The sequence below is a fragment of the Rhinoraja longicauda genome, chromosome 6 (genome assembly GCF_053455715.1).
Source record: "Rhinoraja longicauda isolate Sanriku21f chromosome 6, sRhiLon1.1, whole genome shotgun sequence".
Classification (NCBI taxonomy): domain Eukaryota; kingdom Metazoa; phylum Chordata; class Chondrichthyes; order Rajiformes; family Arhynchobatidae; genus Rhinoraja; species Rhinoraja longicauda.
In genome coordinates this window covers 40613634-40629122 of record NC_135958.1, presented here as the reverse complement: position 1 = coordinate 40629122, position 15489 = coordinate 40613634, and the positions used below count along the sequence as shown (strand labels likewise).

The 15489-nt window shown below is 44.7% G+C and overlaps 1 protein-coding gene across 4 annotated transcripts in view; it reads right to left on the bottom strand.

The window, feature by feature from the left end:
• Positions 1 to 899: 899 nt before the first annotated feature.
• Positions 900 to 15489, bottom strand: part of tcf25 (TCF25 ribosome quality control complex subunit) — a 60490-nt gene continuing 45900 nt past the window's right edge. For 3 of the 4 annotated variants that reach the window (XM_078400861.1, XM_078400858.1, XM_078400860.1), the window contains 4 exons: positions 9821 to 9908; positions 7519 to 7598; positions 2786 to 2858; positions 900 to 1313 (listed from right to left, as the gene is read on the bottom strand). In XM_078400861.1, the coding sequence (XP_078256987.1) occupies positions 1131 to 1313; positions 2786 to 2858; positions 7519 to 7598; positions 9821 to 9908 (424 nt within the window). In that variant the 3' untranslated portion in view covers positions 900 to 1130. The remainder of the gene's footprint in view (positions 1314 to 2785; positions 2859 to 7518; positions 7599 to 9820; positions 9909 to 15489) is intronic. The other variant, XM_078400859.1, reaches the window with a different exon arrangement.

Sequence of the window (15489 nt, the reverse complement as noted above, 5' to 3'; positions counted from 1 at the left end):
CTGTCATGTGCCTTTCACTGAGGAGTGGCTTCCGTCTGGCCACTCTACCATAAAGGCCTGAGTGGTGGAGTGCTGCAGATATAGTTGTCCTTCTGGAAAGTTCTCCCATTTTCACAGAGGAACTCTGGAGCTTCGTCAGAGTGACCATCGGGTTCTTGGTCACCTCCCTGACCAACGCCCTTCTCCCCTGATTGCTCAGTTTGGCCGGGCGGCCAGCTCTATGAAGAGTCCTGGTGGTCCCAAAGTTCTTCCATTTAAGAATGACGGAGGCCACTGTGCTCTTTGGGACCGGCAATGCTGCAGAAATTGTTTTATACCCTTCCCCAGATCTGAGTCTCGACACAATCCAGTCTCGGAGGTCTACGGACAATTCCTTTGTCTTCATGGCTTGGTTTTTGCTCTGACATGCACTGTCAACTGTGGGACCTTATATAGATAGGTGCGTGCCTTTCCAAATCATGTCCAATCAATTTAGTTTACCACTAGTCGACTCCAATCAAGTTGTAGAAACATCTCAAGGATAATCAACGGAAACAGGATGAACATAAGCTCAATTTTGAGTGTCACAGCAAAGGATCTGGATACTTATGTAAATGTGATATTTCAGTTATTTCTTTTTAATTACTTTGCAAAAAAATTCTAAACACCTGTTTTCACTTTTTTATTATGGGGTATTGTGTGTAGATTGATGACAAAAAAATGAATTGAATCCATTTTAAAATAAGGCTGTAACGTAGCAAAATGTGGAAAAAGTGAAGGGGTCTGAATACTTTCTGAATGCACTGTATATTAAGACTGCAGTTAGTATAAAAATGTAACTGTACCTACCAGCTGAAGTTTTAGGTATCACTGTGAATTCTTCTCCACGAAGATCATCTTGAAAATCTTAATTTGTTACTAAATATTTGTTAAGTTGCTATTTATTTTATTCTATCCTTTTGAAAAATTATATTAAACAGAGTTATCACTTATAAGTGCTATCAATAATATTCAATAGAACTAAATATATTTGCTTCATGTTTTAATAAGAGTTTTTATATCAACTCTGGTGGATCATTGTTCACAGTCATAGCATGTGCCATAGACACCATAGCAAGTAAAAGTTCGTGGAAGATTTCGTACATGAAGCTTCAGTCCCATTCTCCATCTCCATCTCCATCTCCATCACCATCTTGATATTCCTCCTGAGGTGGTTCTTGAAATCGGATATTTGCCAACATATCCCTCATGGCAGCCATGAGTCGATTTACTCCCTGATTCAGTTCATGTGGGTCTTCTGCACCTTCACCTTCCATTTGCTGTCTTCTGTCCTCCTGAAAAATACACATGCCAATTTGTTTTTGTATATGGGTAGTGAGGAAGGAAAAGAAAGACAAAAGTTACAAAATCACCCAGCTTGGAAGTTTAGTAGCTAACTAGACCAAGTGGACCCGTTGTGCCCAAACCTCTCCTGCATTGGTGCAGCACCCTCCCCTCCTCTCCTCCCCTCCCTACCTCCTCCCTTTACCTCCTCCCTTTCCCTCCTCTCCTCCCCCCTCCCTCCCTAGGAGATAGATGTAAACTTTAAAATGTGAATAACAAAAAGTATAACACCGATTTCAATGAAACTTAACACCAAAGGGACGACGGTGAGTAAGGTGGGCCTAAAATTGTCGTGTTTTGGCTGCAGTTCAGGAACAAACAAACAAACAAACGAGAGTTTAGTATACAGATGAAACTTCAACTGAATCTATAGCAATCAGTTGTAACTTTTTTTGTGAACCCGATGTTTTCTATTTCAGTGATCTTACTGTAAACATTTTATGATTGCATTGGTAAAACAAGGACTTGGCCATCTATTTTCTGCTCTCAAAATTCTTTCTCCAACATCAAGGGCAGAATGTAAGAGAACTTAATATAAATATCTGTAAGTATTAGTGACACCAGATACATTTTCATGAAATAAAACGTAGAAACCATTTAATAGCACCAAGCATTCTTTTCCACCTGCACCTGGTTACAGTCGGGAATTTGGTGCACCTGTGCTGCTCCAATACTTTGCATGCCTGCAAACAATGTCATTGTAATTGCATATACTTTTTTAGATTATTTTTTAGATTTAGAGATACAGCGCGGAAACAGGCCCTTCGGCCCACCGAGTCCGCGCCGCCCAGCGATCCCCGCACATTAACACTATCCTACACACACTAGGGACAATTTTTACATTTACCCAGTCAATTAACCTACATACCTGTACGTCTTTGGAATGTGGGAGGAAACCGAAGATCTCGGAGAAAACCCACGCAGGTCACGGGGAGAACGTACAAACTCCGTAATCAGGATCGAACCTGAGTCTCTGGCGCTGCATTCGCTGTAAGGCAGCAACTGTACCGCTGCGCCACCGTGCCGCCCACTTTTCTGTGATGATCTGAATTTAACCACTGAGATATATATATACTTTAAAAAAATGTATTCCAATCGCTCACATAGGGGCAGCAGAGTGGTACAGCGCTAGAGTTGCTACCATACCGTGCCAGAGTCCTAACTGCGGGTGCTGTCTGTACAGAGTTTGTACGTTGTCCCTGGGACCGCGCGGGTTATCTCCGGGTGCTCCGGTTTCCTCCCACACACAAAAGATGTGCAGGTTTGCAGGTTAATTGGCTTCAGTAAATTGTCACTCCTGTGTAGTTTAGAACGAGTGCACAGATATCTATCTGATTGTTGGTCGGCACGGCTTCAGTGGGTCAAAGCATCAAGCTGTGTCTCCAAAACTAAACTCGCAACCTCCCTCTTATTTTATTCTTACCTGCAGATTAAAATTTGGCAACAAAGATCGAAAGAACAGGGACAGAGTATTTCCACCTGCTGCCTGATTGACCCTGAAAGATAAACCACTGTGATTCAACAAACTCAAAGATTAAAATCTGAAAAGCAATTACATAACATATATTTACATTTTACATATACAAATATATTTATAACATATAAATATAAACATATACATATAATTAAATATCTGAATAAAATCTCTATGCTGCAATTATATGTTGATGTTAGTCGTGGGTAGTTAGTTATAAAATCTTAAAAGATTTATCAAATACCATTTCATCATTTTTATAAATCAGCTGTTTGTGAACAAAAACCACCACCCAATACACAATGCAAAAGCAAACAATTTTAACGAGTAATCTAAAGTAAGAAGAGAACGCTGTTAGATATAACAAGCAGCTTAATGGAGCCCCCCCCCCCACCTTTGCTTGTTTGATTTGTTTTTGTGTAATTCGGTTCATTAGAAACAGCAGGGGCCCAGTACCAATAGACAATAGGTGCAGGAGGAGGCCATTCAGCCCTTCGAGTCAGCACCGCCATTCAATGTGATCATGGCTGATCATTCTCAATCAGTACCCCGTTCCTGCCTTCTCCCCATACCCCCTGACTCCGCTATCCTTAAGAGCTCCAGCCCCACATGGCATAATTTATCATATGAAACCATTTCTCTATGTAGCTATTCTCTTCTCAGTCAATTATTTGCAAAGAGGAAATAGATTGAGTAGGCCACATGGCACTCCTCTCCCCCCATCCCCTCCACCGTGAAACATTTTGGTTGATCTGACATCAGCCTCAACTCTCCAAAAATCACGCTGGCGTGGTAGTTTTTCACACGATATTATATTTTGCTTTTCTCAAAGTTTACAGATACCACAGAGGGCTTTGCAGTATATTGGTGAAAACTGGTTGAATTTGCAGTGAACGGCAAACTGGCAGTAAAGAGCTGAGCAGCAAATGTGCTGGTTGCAAAATGACATTGACAAAAGAATGCATGCGACTGAAATGCCAGACTCATCTCACAGAAGTGAAAATCACTGAAAACAGAAAGAAAGTTAGCTGTATAGATGCTGACAAAAATCTAATAGGTTTCACAGCAAATATACCTAATTACTCTCCTATAACAGCCAATGACGAAATGAAATATGCCAGTAGGAAAATACATCCACACCAAGTCAGCACTTGTATACGTCACAGACTCGTAACGCAAACATCCTGCCCTCCCCTCCACTCCACATCAAGAAGTGGCAGGGAAGAGGAACAAGATCATGCCTGGTACCTGGCTTGGTCTTTCAGCAAATATTTATGTGGCTGCTTCCGGTGATTTTCTGATTTGGAGCACTGATCAAGACAGTGGGGAATTTTGTAATAATGATGCCAGTGGATGTCAGGGAGAGATGATCCTTGCCTGGCAATGGTGCTGTGAATGATGCTTTGCATTGAACAGGTTCATACTTGAATGTTGTCAAAGACTTGTTGCATGCAGGTATGGACTATTCTATTTCCGAAGGATTTGCAAACGGAATTGAGCATTGTGCAATTATTCGCTTCGCTCGTGTGTCAGACGAGGCTGTGCCATGGCTTTGCTACAGCCAGTGCCACATCTGTGCCTCTGCGGAGATGGTCCGTAGTGCATGCCTCTCTGCCGCAAATCAGTAGGTGGGCCATTGTCTGTACCTCCCCACTGTTGCATTTGTCAGAGTCCGAGAAGCCCCACTGCTTCAGGTTGAGTCTGCAGCGTCCCACTCCAGTGCGGAGGCGGTTTGGGGCTTTCCAGGTAGTGTAAGGCAGGTGGTGTCCTGGTGCCGTCTGTGGTTTGGTTTTGGTACCTGGCACGGTTGGCTCTAGTTCCATGAAGCTGTTCCTACTCTTCAAGCGTTTCTTGGCAGGTTGGTGATTGTGCAAGGGGTGCCGGGGGTCTGTGTCCGCATTGAAGCGTTCTACTGCAGCTACCCGATCACGTCTTCGAGATGGTTTGTCGATGCCAGCCAGCTCGTACAGATGTTCAATCTTTGTCGGCTTCAGGCATCCTGTGATTTTCCTGCAGGCAGTGTTCAATTATGAGAGAAGATAACCACTTCCAATCTTATGGATGGAAATAAATCAAAGACTGTTCCAAGGAATCTCTGCAGTGATGTCCTGGGGCTGCGATGACCTACTTCTTCATAATCACATTACACACCAATGAAGGTGTTTAACTCCATTCACACATGAGCTTTTTTTCCTTAGATCGACACCAAACGCTGAAATAATTCAGCGGGTCAGACAGCATCTCTGGAGAAAAGGAATAGGTGATATTTCGGGTAGAGACCCTTCTTCAGAATGGGAATCAGGGGAAAGGGAAACCAGAGATACAGACGGTGATACAGAGAGATATAGAACAAACGAATGAAAGATATGCAAAAAAATAATGACGATAATGGAAACAGTCCATTGTTAGCGGTGGGCGAGGTGAAAATGAAACTCACCAGGACGACAGTGAAACTAGTACAACAACTAGGGAGGAGGACAGATGGAGAGAGAGGGAATGCAAGAGGAACTTGAAGTTAGAGAAATCAATAGTCATACTGCTGGGTTGTAAGCTGCCCAAGCGAAATATGAGGTGCTGTTCCTCCAATTTGCATTTAGCCTCACTCTGACAATGGAGGAGGCCCAGGACAGAAAGGTCAATGTGGGAATGAGAAGAGGAGTTATTGTTTAGCAACCAGGTTTCCTTGACACCCAATGATTTCTACCAAGGGTTCTTAATCCCACACGAAGAAAGATGTTCCCTTGATGCCAAGGAAAGATATTCTCACCTCACCTCGTGATCGCGGCTCTTTAAACGTCTGGAACTGAGTGCTCCTGACAAAACCCAGTTGTGCATTGATCAACAGGTTGTTGGCCAGAGAATGCAACTTTTACCACTGCTATTTCTAAATAGTAGGGCTGACGTACTAGTCAAGAGGCCTTCTGGTGATAAGACACAAAATGCTGGAGTAACTCAGCGGGACAGGCAGCATCTCTGGAGAGAAGGAATGGGTAACATTTCGGGTCGGGACCTTTCTTCTGGTGCATTGGCTTAGTATCTAATGCTAGCAATATATCAAATACAAGCTGTGCTCTGTATAGTTTTGACAGGAAAGATGTTACTACGGACGATGCACTGTACATTTGTATTGAAGCTGCTGGGCACTGATGGCTTCAGATATGAGGGAAGATTAGAAAGACTGGAGTATTCTTTGGGTTAGATGTTGGGAAATTTAAATTGAGATTTATTAAATTCAGACTCCAACAAGGTGAATGGGAATTCCCTGTGAAGAGGTCAGGAACCAGAGTGCATGGTTGGTAGAAAGATTAGAAAGGGGATAAGAACTTTTTTTCATATGTGGAAAACTGGATACCTGGAGGTCGTTTCCTAATGTGGGCAATGGAGGAAGATCACTTCAGTAAACTTGAAAACAACAGGTCAATGACCACAACCTATCCATCACAGGTTTGTGGGGAGGCAAGGTGGCACAGCGGTAGAGTTGCTGCCTTACAGTGCCGGAGACCCGGGTTCAATCCAGACTGCGGGTGCCGTCTGTACGGAGTTTGTATGTTCTCTCCGTGACCTGCGTGGGTTTTCTCCGCGATCTTTGGTTTCCTCCCACACTCCAAAGACGTACAGGTTTGTACGTTAATTGGCTGATAGAAATGTAAATTATCCCCGGTGTGTGTAGGATAGTGTGTAGGACAGCTGCGGCTTGCCTGCAGTCCGTCTGTCTTTTGTGTTTTTTGTTGTTTTTGTCTCAATTGTAGTGTTAATATGATGTAGTGTTGTATGTTATGTTTTGGGGGGGGGGTGGGAGGGAACGGGAACTGTAACTGTAACATTCTCTCTCCAGAACGGAGACGCGACCTTTGTTCTGTGTCGTGTCTCCGTTCCCGCTGCGGCCTACCACCGGCCATGCACCTGGGACCACCTGGGTCTCTGGTTCGCAGAGCCCGCGGTCCGGACTCACCACCTGCGGCGCTGGCTGCCTGCGAATGCTGCGGGAACGGCTGCGACTCGTCTCCGGAGGCTCCGGCGCGGGCCGCGTGGACGTCGGAAGCCCGCAGGCCCCTGGATGGGGGCCGACATCGGGAGCTCCGGCAGCGGCAGAGGCAACGTGTTCGCCCGCCCCGAATCGCGGGGCTTGGGTCGGCCCGCCATGGACCTTTCACCATCCGGCGCGGCCTGAAATAGGCCGCGGGATTTTTTTTCACCGCCCAGCGGGGGCTTCAATATCGGGAGCCCCGACCGCCCCGACGTGGCAACTCCAACAGCCTGACCGCGGGACAAGACGGCAGGGAAGAGAAAAAGACATTCTGGCCTTCCATCACAGTGAGGAGGGACTGGAGGAGATGTTTCTTTTTGTTTGGTGTTAGTTGTGATTGTATGTGTTATTGCATTTTTATTGATTAATCTTATTGGTCTTATTGTTCAACTGCGGGTAATGTTTCATTTTACTACACATTTATGTGTATGTAACAAATAAACGACTATTGACTATTGACTATTGATATATTGATGTCCAGGGATCGCTGGTTGGTGCGGACTCAGTGGGCCGAAGGGCCTGTTTCCATGCTGTATCTCGAAACTAAACTAAAAATCCAATAGACAGACTATACAATACTCTTTATTTTAATGCACATTCTAAGCTACTGGTTAATTTGGTTTGACTCTTAGAATTAATGCTAAGTGATCCATACCTTTCTGGTCTAGTATATGTGATGATGCCATCTAATGGAGGAAGTGGATCATAACCCATCACTGCTTGAGCAGTCACCTCCTGTATAAAAAAAGCAAGAATTTATTTTTAGCACATCTATCTTATTAAAAGTCAGATCTTGTGTATATGTATATATATATCTGTGATTTCGGCTGATTACGGCAAAACGGTAAACCGTAGCGCCACGATTTTTGCACCGACTTAATCACCGCGCGGACCGCTGCTGGAAAATGATTTTTTTATTTAATTCGTTCGCATATTTTTTAAGTTACAGAGGTTTTAAAGCGCTGCCCCCCCTGATTTATTGAAGGTTTTCAGGGGGGCGCTGTGGTGCGGCTGTGCTCAGTACGCATGCGCGGCATCTCCTCAATTTCACTGATTTCGGCAAAACGGTAAACCGTAGCGCCACGATTTTTGCACCGTCTAATCACACCGCTGGACGCTTGCCGAAAATGATTTTTTTATTTAATTCGGTCGTATATTGTTTAAGTTACATTTTCGGCTGATTTCGGCAAAAGCGGTGAACCGTAGCGCCACGTTTTCTGCACCGCCTTAATCACCACGCTGAACGCTGCTGGAAAATGATATTTTTATTTGATTCGGTCGTGTATTTTTTAAGTTACAGAGGTTTTAGTAAAAAAAATTAAAAATCAGCCGTTTTTTCAATGGCCTTCAGCGTGTGACGTCAAAATGCCCATGTGAGAAGAGCTCGCGCAACCCCCCTCCTACTGATTTATTGAAGGCTTTCAGCGTGGTGCTGCTGTGCGTCTGGGCTCCCCTCTCCTCTCTCCCCTTGCTTCTCTCCTCTCTCCCACACCCGGGAGACCCTCTCCCCGCTATCCCCCCCCCCCGGACCTTTCACTGATGCGCTCCCCCACCCCCCCCGGACCTTTCACTGATGCGCTCCCCGCCCCCCCCCCCGGACCTGTTGGTGCTGGGGGCAAGAGAGAGTAGGTGTGCTGGGGAAAGGGGGTGGGGGATAGTAAGAGTGTGTCTGGGGGAGAGAGAATGGTGGCGGGGTCTGAGAATGGGGACTGGGGAGGGGGACAACAGGGGTCGTCCGGAGGGGGCTTGGTGGTGGGGGAAATAGGGGTACTGGGAAAAGGGGTGGTCGTGGGGGAAGGGGGGGTGTGGGGAGAGTAATATTGGGGTTGGGGGAAGGAGAGAATGGGGGGTGTGGGAATGGGCCCAACGGGCCCTCTTCGCTAGTATCAAATAAAAGTGGTGCAAGGGCTTGGTCTTAGAAAAGAAACTTCATGTTTCATCACCTATCAGGATAGTAAATGTAGGGTCTTAGATACTACACAGAAATACGAGCATTCTGCACCCATTTTACATGCCAGCAAGTTTAGCATTTACATGAACGTGAAAACATGAAAGTTCTAAACTTGCTGACAGATTTTCGCTAGCGTTTCTCCAGACATTAGGCCTGTTGCCAAAACTTAATGTTTTAACATTAAATAATGAATTGCCTTAATAAGACTGAGATTATATGGGTGTCAGAAATATTTATATATTCTCTTTAGATTTTACAACTAGCCAAGCTAAAGGTGCAGGTAGACACAAAATGCTGGACTAACTCAGCGGGACAGGCAGCATCTCTGGAGAGAAGGAATGGGTGACGTTTCGGGTCAAGACCATTCTTCAGACTGGCTCCTAAGCTAGAGGTGTAGTTTGACTGAAAAATCAGAGTTTTTTTGGTTATACCATAAAAATCTAGTTTTGTTTATACCATAAATTATGTGAATAAAAGTTTTAAATTCAAAAGTATGACCCTCCTCCATTTGCATTTCAAATATTTATAAAATAATGCCACAAGACAATACAAGTGCTTAAGTTAAAGATTTTGGCACATAAAGAAATTGAAGATTCTGCAACAGCTCAAAGTATTAGGTTGAAATCCCACCATTTCTGTAACTGATACGATAGTTTACAAGTTTTCAACTCAGTGATTTCCAGCACCTCACAATTATATAAGACCTAATTTTTCCTATAATACACACAATGTCAACTAACTAAAAAAATGACCTAAGATCTATTCATTACTTTTAATACTCCTACCCGTCTCAATTTTGGTAGGATTCTACAAAAAATCCACAGGTGGGGGATAAGACATAATTGTGACTATATACCCTTGTGTATCTTCAACTTATTATGGCTAAAACAAAGTGGTTTGTAGTTTGTATTCATGGGTGAAAATAATACCATTATTCATGAAAATCAAATGTTTTCCCAAATTATGTGGTTAATCAACGTCAAGATTTTCTTTAAGAGTCACTCACAGGTGGAAGGGTTGCAATAGCTTCCTTTATTTCTGAGAGTATTATGTGGCGATAGATGTTCCTGGGCACATTCTGGTATCTATTCCTCCTGGAATGGGAACAAAAATAACTTATACAGTCTCAAAGGAAACGATCATTTCACTTTCACAATCCAAGTTATCAGACACTAGCGTAGTCGGGGTGGAATTTACACATTCGCCCTGCAACCACGTGGGTTTCTTGCAAATCCTCTAATTTCCTCCCACAAACCCAATGGCTTGGGGGTTGGTAGATTAACTAGGCCATGTAAATTGTCCCTCGTGTGCAAATGGTAGTCGAATCTGAGTAAGAGTTATCTGGAACGTGGAGAGAAAACAAAGATTAGCATAGGCATACAGGTGCTCCCTGACTTACGATGCTTCGACTTACGATATTTTGACTTTACGCTGGTGCAAACGCTGGGCAACGGCAGCGGCCCGCAGCTCGCTACCGGCCACGTGATTGGGTGTATTATATGCATTTCTACTTACAATATTTTCGGTTTACAATGGGTTTATTGGAACGTAACCCCATCGTAGGTTGAGGAGCACCTGTAGTGTAAATGGGTGCTTGACAGGTAAGATTAAGGGAAATCTAAAGTCATCCTATAAATATATTATAAGCCAGATGGTGGCTAGGGAGACAATGGGTGTCCTTAGGGACCAAAGGGGTGAGGGGTGGTGAATCTGTGGGATTCTTTGCCACAGAAGGCTGTGGAGGCCGTCAGTGGATATTGTTAAGACAGAGATAGATAGATTCTTGATTAGTACGGGTGATTAGTTATGGGGAGAAGGCAAGAGAATGGGGTTAGGAGGGAGAGATAGATCAGACATGATTGAATGGCAGGGCAGACTTGATGGGCCGAATAGCTTAATTCTGCTCCTATCACATGACCTTATGATCACTTATGTAAATGTAAAATGTAAAATGTAAAAAACCTTTATTGTCACTACACAAAGTACAGCGAAATTAAAGCAGTCCAGATGATGCAATCACACACAGCAGACAGTACAAAGGATAAACCTTTATCCATAACAAGCTAAACCGAATCTACTGAATTAAACAAACTGACCTCTAATATAATATAGACAAAACAATTACAATACGGTCAAGGCAGTGTACAGTGCAACCAAGACAGCAAGTTATTGCACAGCAATGAGAGCTAACATATTGCAAATGCATCGGTAGTGCCGTTTTTTTTAAAATGAAAGAGATAATGTAATTAAATATAAGGTGCGGTCGGGTGTAACATGTAATAAGTTTAGCAAATGTTAAGCAATATAAGTGCAGTAGGATGTAAACATGTATTAAATTGAGGCTTATGTTTTCTGACAAGTAACTGACAGTGTTCCGATCAGTTCCGTTCCTTCCATTCAGTTTTATGTGAGTGTCTGGCAGTGTTCAGCTCACGTATGACGCTGGGGTAGAAGCTGTTCTTGAGTCTATTAGTCCGTGATGTAATGGACCTGAACCGTCTACCAGAGGGCAGCAGTTGGAGCAGCTGATGACCAGGGTGGGAAGGATCCCTCAGGATGTTGGCTGCTCTGCTGAGGCAGCGGATGGAGTAAAGTTCCTCTAGAGAGGGCAGTGGGCAACCAATGATATTCTTTGCAGAGTTGATGACCCTCTGAAGGGCTTTCTTGTCTGCCTCTGAGCTGCTGGTGTACCACATAGAAATACAGTACGTCAGCACACTCTCGATGGTGCAACGGTAGAAAGTCACTAGCAGCTTCTCTTACAGGTTGTTCTTCCTGAGGATCCACAGAAAGTAGAGCCGCTGCTGTGCCTTTTTGACTGCCGCTATGGTGTTTGTGGTCCAGGAGAGATCCTCAGCAATATGCGTGCCCAGGAACTTGAAGGCAGGGACCCTTTCCACACAAACCCCGCTGATATGCAGTGGTGTGTAGCCCGTATTGTGAATTCGGAAGTCTATTATGAGTTATTTTGTCTTGGAAGGAGTCAGAGCCAGATTGTTTTCCGCACACCATCCTATCAGTTTTTGGACTTCATCTCTGTAGGCTGTCTCGTCATCTCCTGAGACGAGTCCAACCACAGTCGTGTCATCCGCAAACTTGATGATGGTGTTGGTAGGATGAGTGGGGGTGTAGTCATGGGTGTAGAGGGCGTAGATAAGGGGGCTCAACACGCATCTTTGCAGGCAGCCGGTGCTGATTGTGAGAGTGGAGGATGTGTGAGGGCCTAATCTGACCATCTGGGGCCGATTGGTCAGGAAGTCCTTAATCCAGTTACAGATAGTTTGGGAGAGGCCTAAATCAGTTGGTTTAGAAACCAGTCTGTCCGTGATGACCGTGTTAAATGCTGAACTATAATCTATGAAGAGCATCCTCACGTAACTGCCCTGCCGCTCAAGATGGGTCAGTGCGGTGTGTAGGGCAGTAGTAATGGCGTCCTCTGTAGATCTGTTTGATCTGTAAGCGAATTGGTGTGGGTCGATAGTGGCTGAGAGGCTGGCTTTGATGTGCTGCTGGACCAGCTTCTCAAAGCACTTCGTTAGTGCAACAGGATGGTAGTCGTTGAGATCACGGATGACTGGTTTCTTTGGCAGTGGGATTATTGTTGCGGATTTCAGGCAGGATGGGATGATGGCTTTGGACAGGGACAGGTTGAAGATCTTCGTGAAGACCACTGAGAGTTGGTCTGCACATTCTTTCAACACCCTTCCCGTCACTCCAACCCGGGCCTGCAGCCTTCCTTGTGTTGACAGCCCTGAGCACACGCCTCACCTCATGCTCCTGTACCGTGAGCGTGTGGCTGTTGAAGGCAGGTGTAGATGGTGTAACTAACTTTGCCGCTCTCACCTCAAACCGGGCAAAGAAGCCATTAAGTTCCTCTGCCAACGAGGCGTTTGCATCAGCGATCTTGTAGTTGCTGGTTTTGTCATTTGTGAGGTGCTGGATTCCCTGCCAAAGTCGTCGTGGGTCCTTGTGGGTGAAGTGGTCCTCAATCTCCTTTTTGTGTTTTCCTTTTGCTCTTTTGATGGCTCTCTTAAGGTTGGCTCTAGCCACGCTATAGAGGGCTTTGTCCTTGGACCTAAAGGCAGCATTACGATCCTTTAAGAGAGTTCTGACCTCCTTTGTCATCCAGGGCTTCTGGTTTGAGTGCACCCGGATGCATTTGTCGACAGTGACAATGTCAACACAGTTCTTAATGTAACAGAGTACTGTTGATGTGTACTCCTCCAAATCCTGGTCCTCAAAAATGTCCCAATGAGTCCTTTCAAAGCAATCCTGAAGCTGTGAGGATGCTCCTTCTGGCGACATTTTAACAATTTTGATGGCAGGGGGGGCTTTCCTTCTTAGGGGGGGTGTATGCTGGGGTTAGGAGTATGGATAGGTGGTCTGATTGTCCCAAGTGAGGTAGTGATGTTGTCCTGTAGCCACTCTTGATGTTTGAATAGGCTTTGTCCAAAGTATTTTTCCACCTGGTTGCACATTTAATGTGTTGAGGAAATTTCGGAAGAACTGCTTTTAAGTCTGCGTGGTTGAAATCACTGGCTATAATATGGACAGCCTCGGGATAAGTCTTCTGTTGAGAGTTTATGGTGTTTAGTAGATAGCCTTGAGCTGTGCTAGCATTAGCGTCCGGTGGAATGTAAACAGCTGTAACAGTTATAGCGGTAAACTCCCGAGGAAGGTAAAAGGGCCTGCATTTGACCGTTAGGTACTCCAGATCAGGAGAACAATGGCTGTCTACGATGTTGGTATTAGTACACCAGTCGTTGTGTACGTAGATGCAAACCCCACCGCCCTTGGTCTTACCGGAGTCTTTGTTTCTGTCCCAACGGAACGCTGTGCGGTCTGCTAGCTCCATGGCAGCATCGGGTGTGAGCGAGTTTAACCACGTCTCTGTTATTAGAAGGATGCAGCAGTCTTTTATGAGGTTGTTCGTGGAAATCTGTAGATGTAATTCGTCCATTTTGTTGGTAATGGATCTGGCGTTAGTAAGAAATACGCTGGGAAGAGGTGGTTTATGCGGTTGTTTCTTTAGTCTAGCAAGTAGACCCGACCGGCATCCGCGCTTTTCTTTCCTGTGTCTCCTCCTCCTTCGACGTTCGCCAAGGTCGAAAACAATCCACGGAGAGCCCGGTGTTCTGGCAATCTCCTCCGGTATGTTGTGTGATTGCAGAAATTTGCTTGTAATTCCTTGGTTGCTTCGTTGTCCTTTATTTAAAATATTTAAAATATCTGGTCGACTATAGCTGTAGCTGTAATTACAGCTGTAACTGTAATTCGCCCAACAGAACTCAACATTAACAAGTAGACAAAACAAACAAAACACACTTCAATGTATGTGTGGAACCAGGGAATGTTGGCGAGGCCCTAAATGAATACTTCTCTGCATTGAGAATAACAAGTTCAGGGAGTGAGGGGAATGTTAATAGTCTGGAGCTCATGAAATGCAGAACAGTAGATAAATCCTTACGGTTGGATGAGATCTATCCTTGAATGCTATTGGAAACAAGGGAGGCGATTGATGGGACTCTGGTGAAGAGTTTTACAACTAAGTTAAATACAGGCAAGATCCAGTGAAATGGAGGATAGCTAATGCTTTTTCTTTATTTCAGAAGGGCAGCAGGTAACTACAGGCTGCTGAGTCTTGTATCAGTAGTAGAGAAATTATTGGGGAAAATTCTCAGGGTCAGGATTTAATGTACGTTTGGAGAGGCAGGCACTGTTCAGGGAAGGCAGTTCTGTGAAGGGAAAATCCCATTTTACTCTTGAAAGATAGTTTTGAGGAGATAACAATGACTGATGAAGACAAGGCAGTAGATGTTGTCTAATTAGATTTAAGTTTCCAGAGTAAGCTGGTTCAGAAGGTCAAGGCACACAGGACCAAGGCGAGCAGGCTAATTGCATCAAACATTGGCTTGGCGGTGGATTAGTGGAAGGCTGCTTTCTGATGGACTGGGACTTTGTTGTCTGTGATATATATTAATGACTTTGATGTGAATGCATGAAGTCTGGTAAGTAGGTTTGCAGATAACACAAGCATTTATGGGGGTTGTAAATCACGATGAAGGTTGTCAAAGTGTACAGCTGGATATAGATCATAGAGTCACAGCATTGAAACAGGCCCTTTGGCCTAATCCATCCATGTCAAACAAGATGCCCTGAAGATACAGAGATGTGCTGATTGTGTGATTAGCTGGACCCGTGGCTACACCTGTATAAATACACTGCCGCTGCACAAAATAATGGAGTGGGGCCTCGAGGAGCTGGCATTGTGTGACCATACTCGCAGTGACTCTCCCACGCCCGCTAGCGTAATAAAGATGTGTCTTTACCATCAGTGTCTGACGGTGTTTGTTATTTGAGCGCGGACGGGATCTAAGCTGGTCTTATCTGCCAACATTTGGCACATATCCCTCTCAACCTTTCCTATCCATGTACCTGTCCAAATGTCAGTTCAATGTTGTTATTGTACCAGCCTAAACCCACTTTCTTCTGGCAGCTCATTCCATACATGTGCCACCCTCTATGTGAAGAAGTTGCCACTTCTGAATCGTTCTGCACTCACCTGAAACCTATGTCCTCTAGTTTTTGATTCCCCCTCCCTTGGAAAGACTGTGCATTCACCTCATCTATGCCCTCATGGTTTTGTGCATCTGTACGAGGTCATCCCCGAGTCTC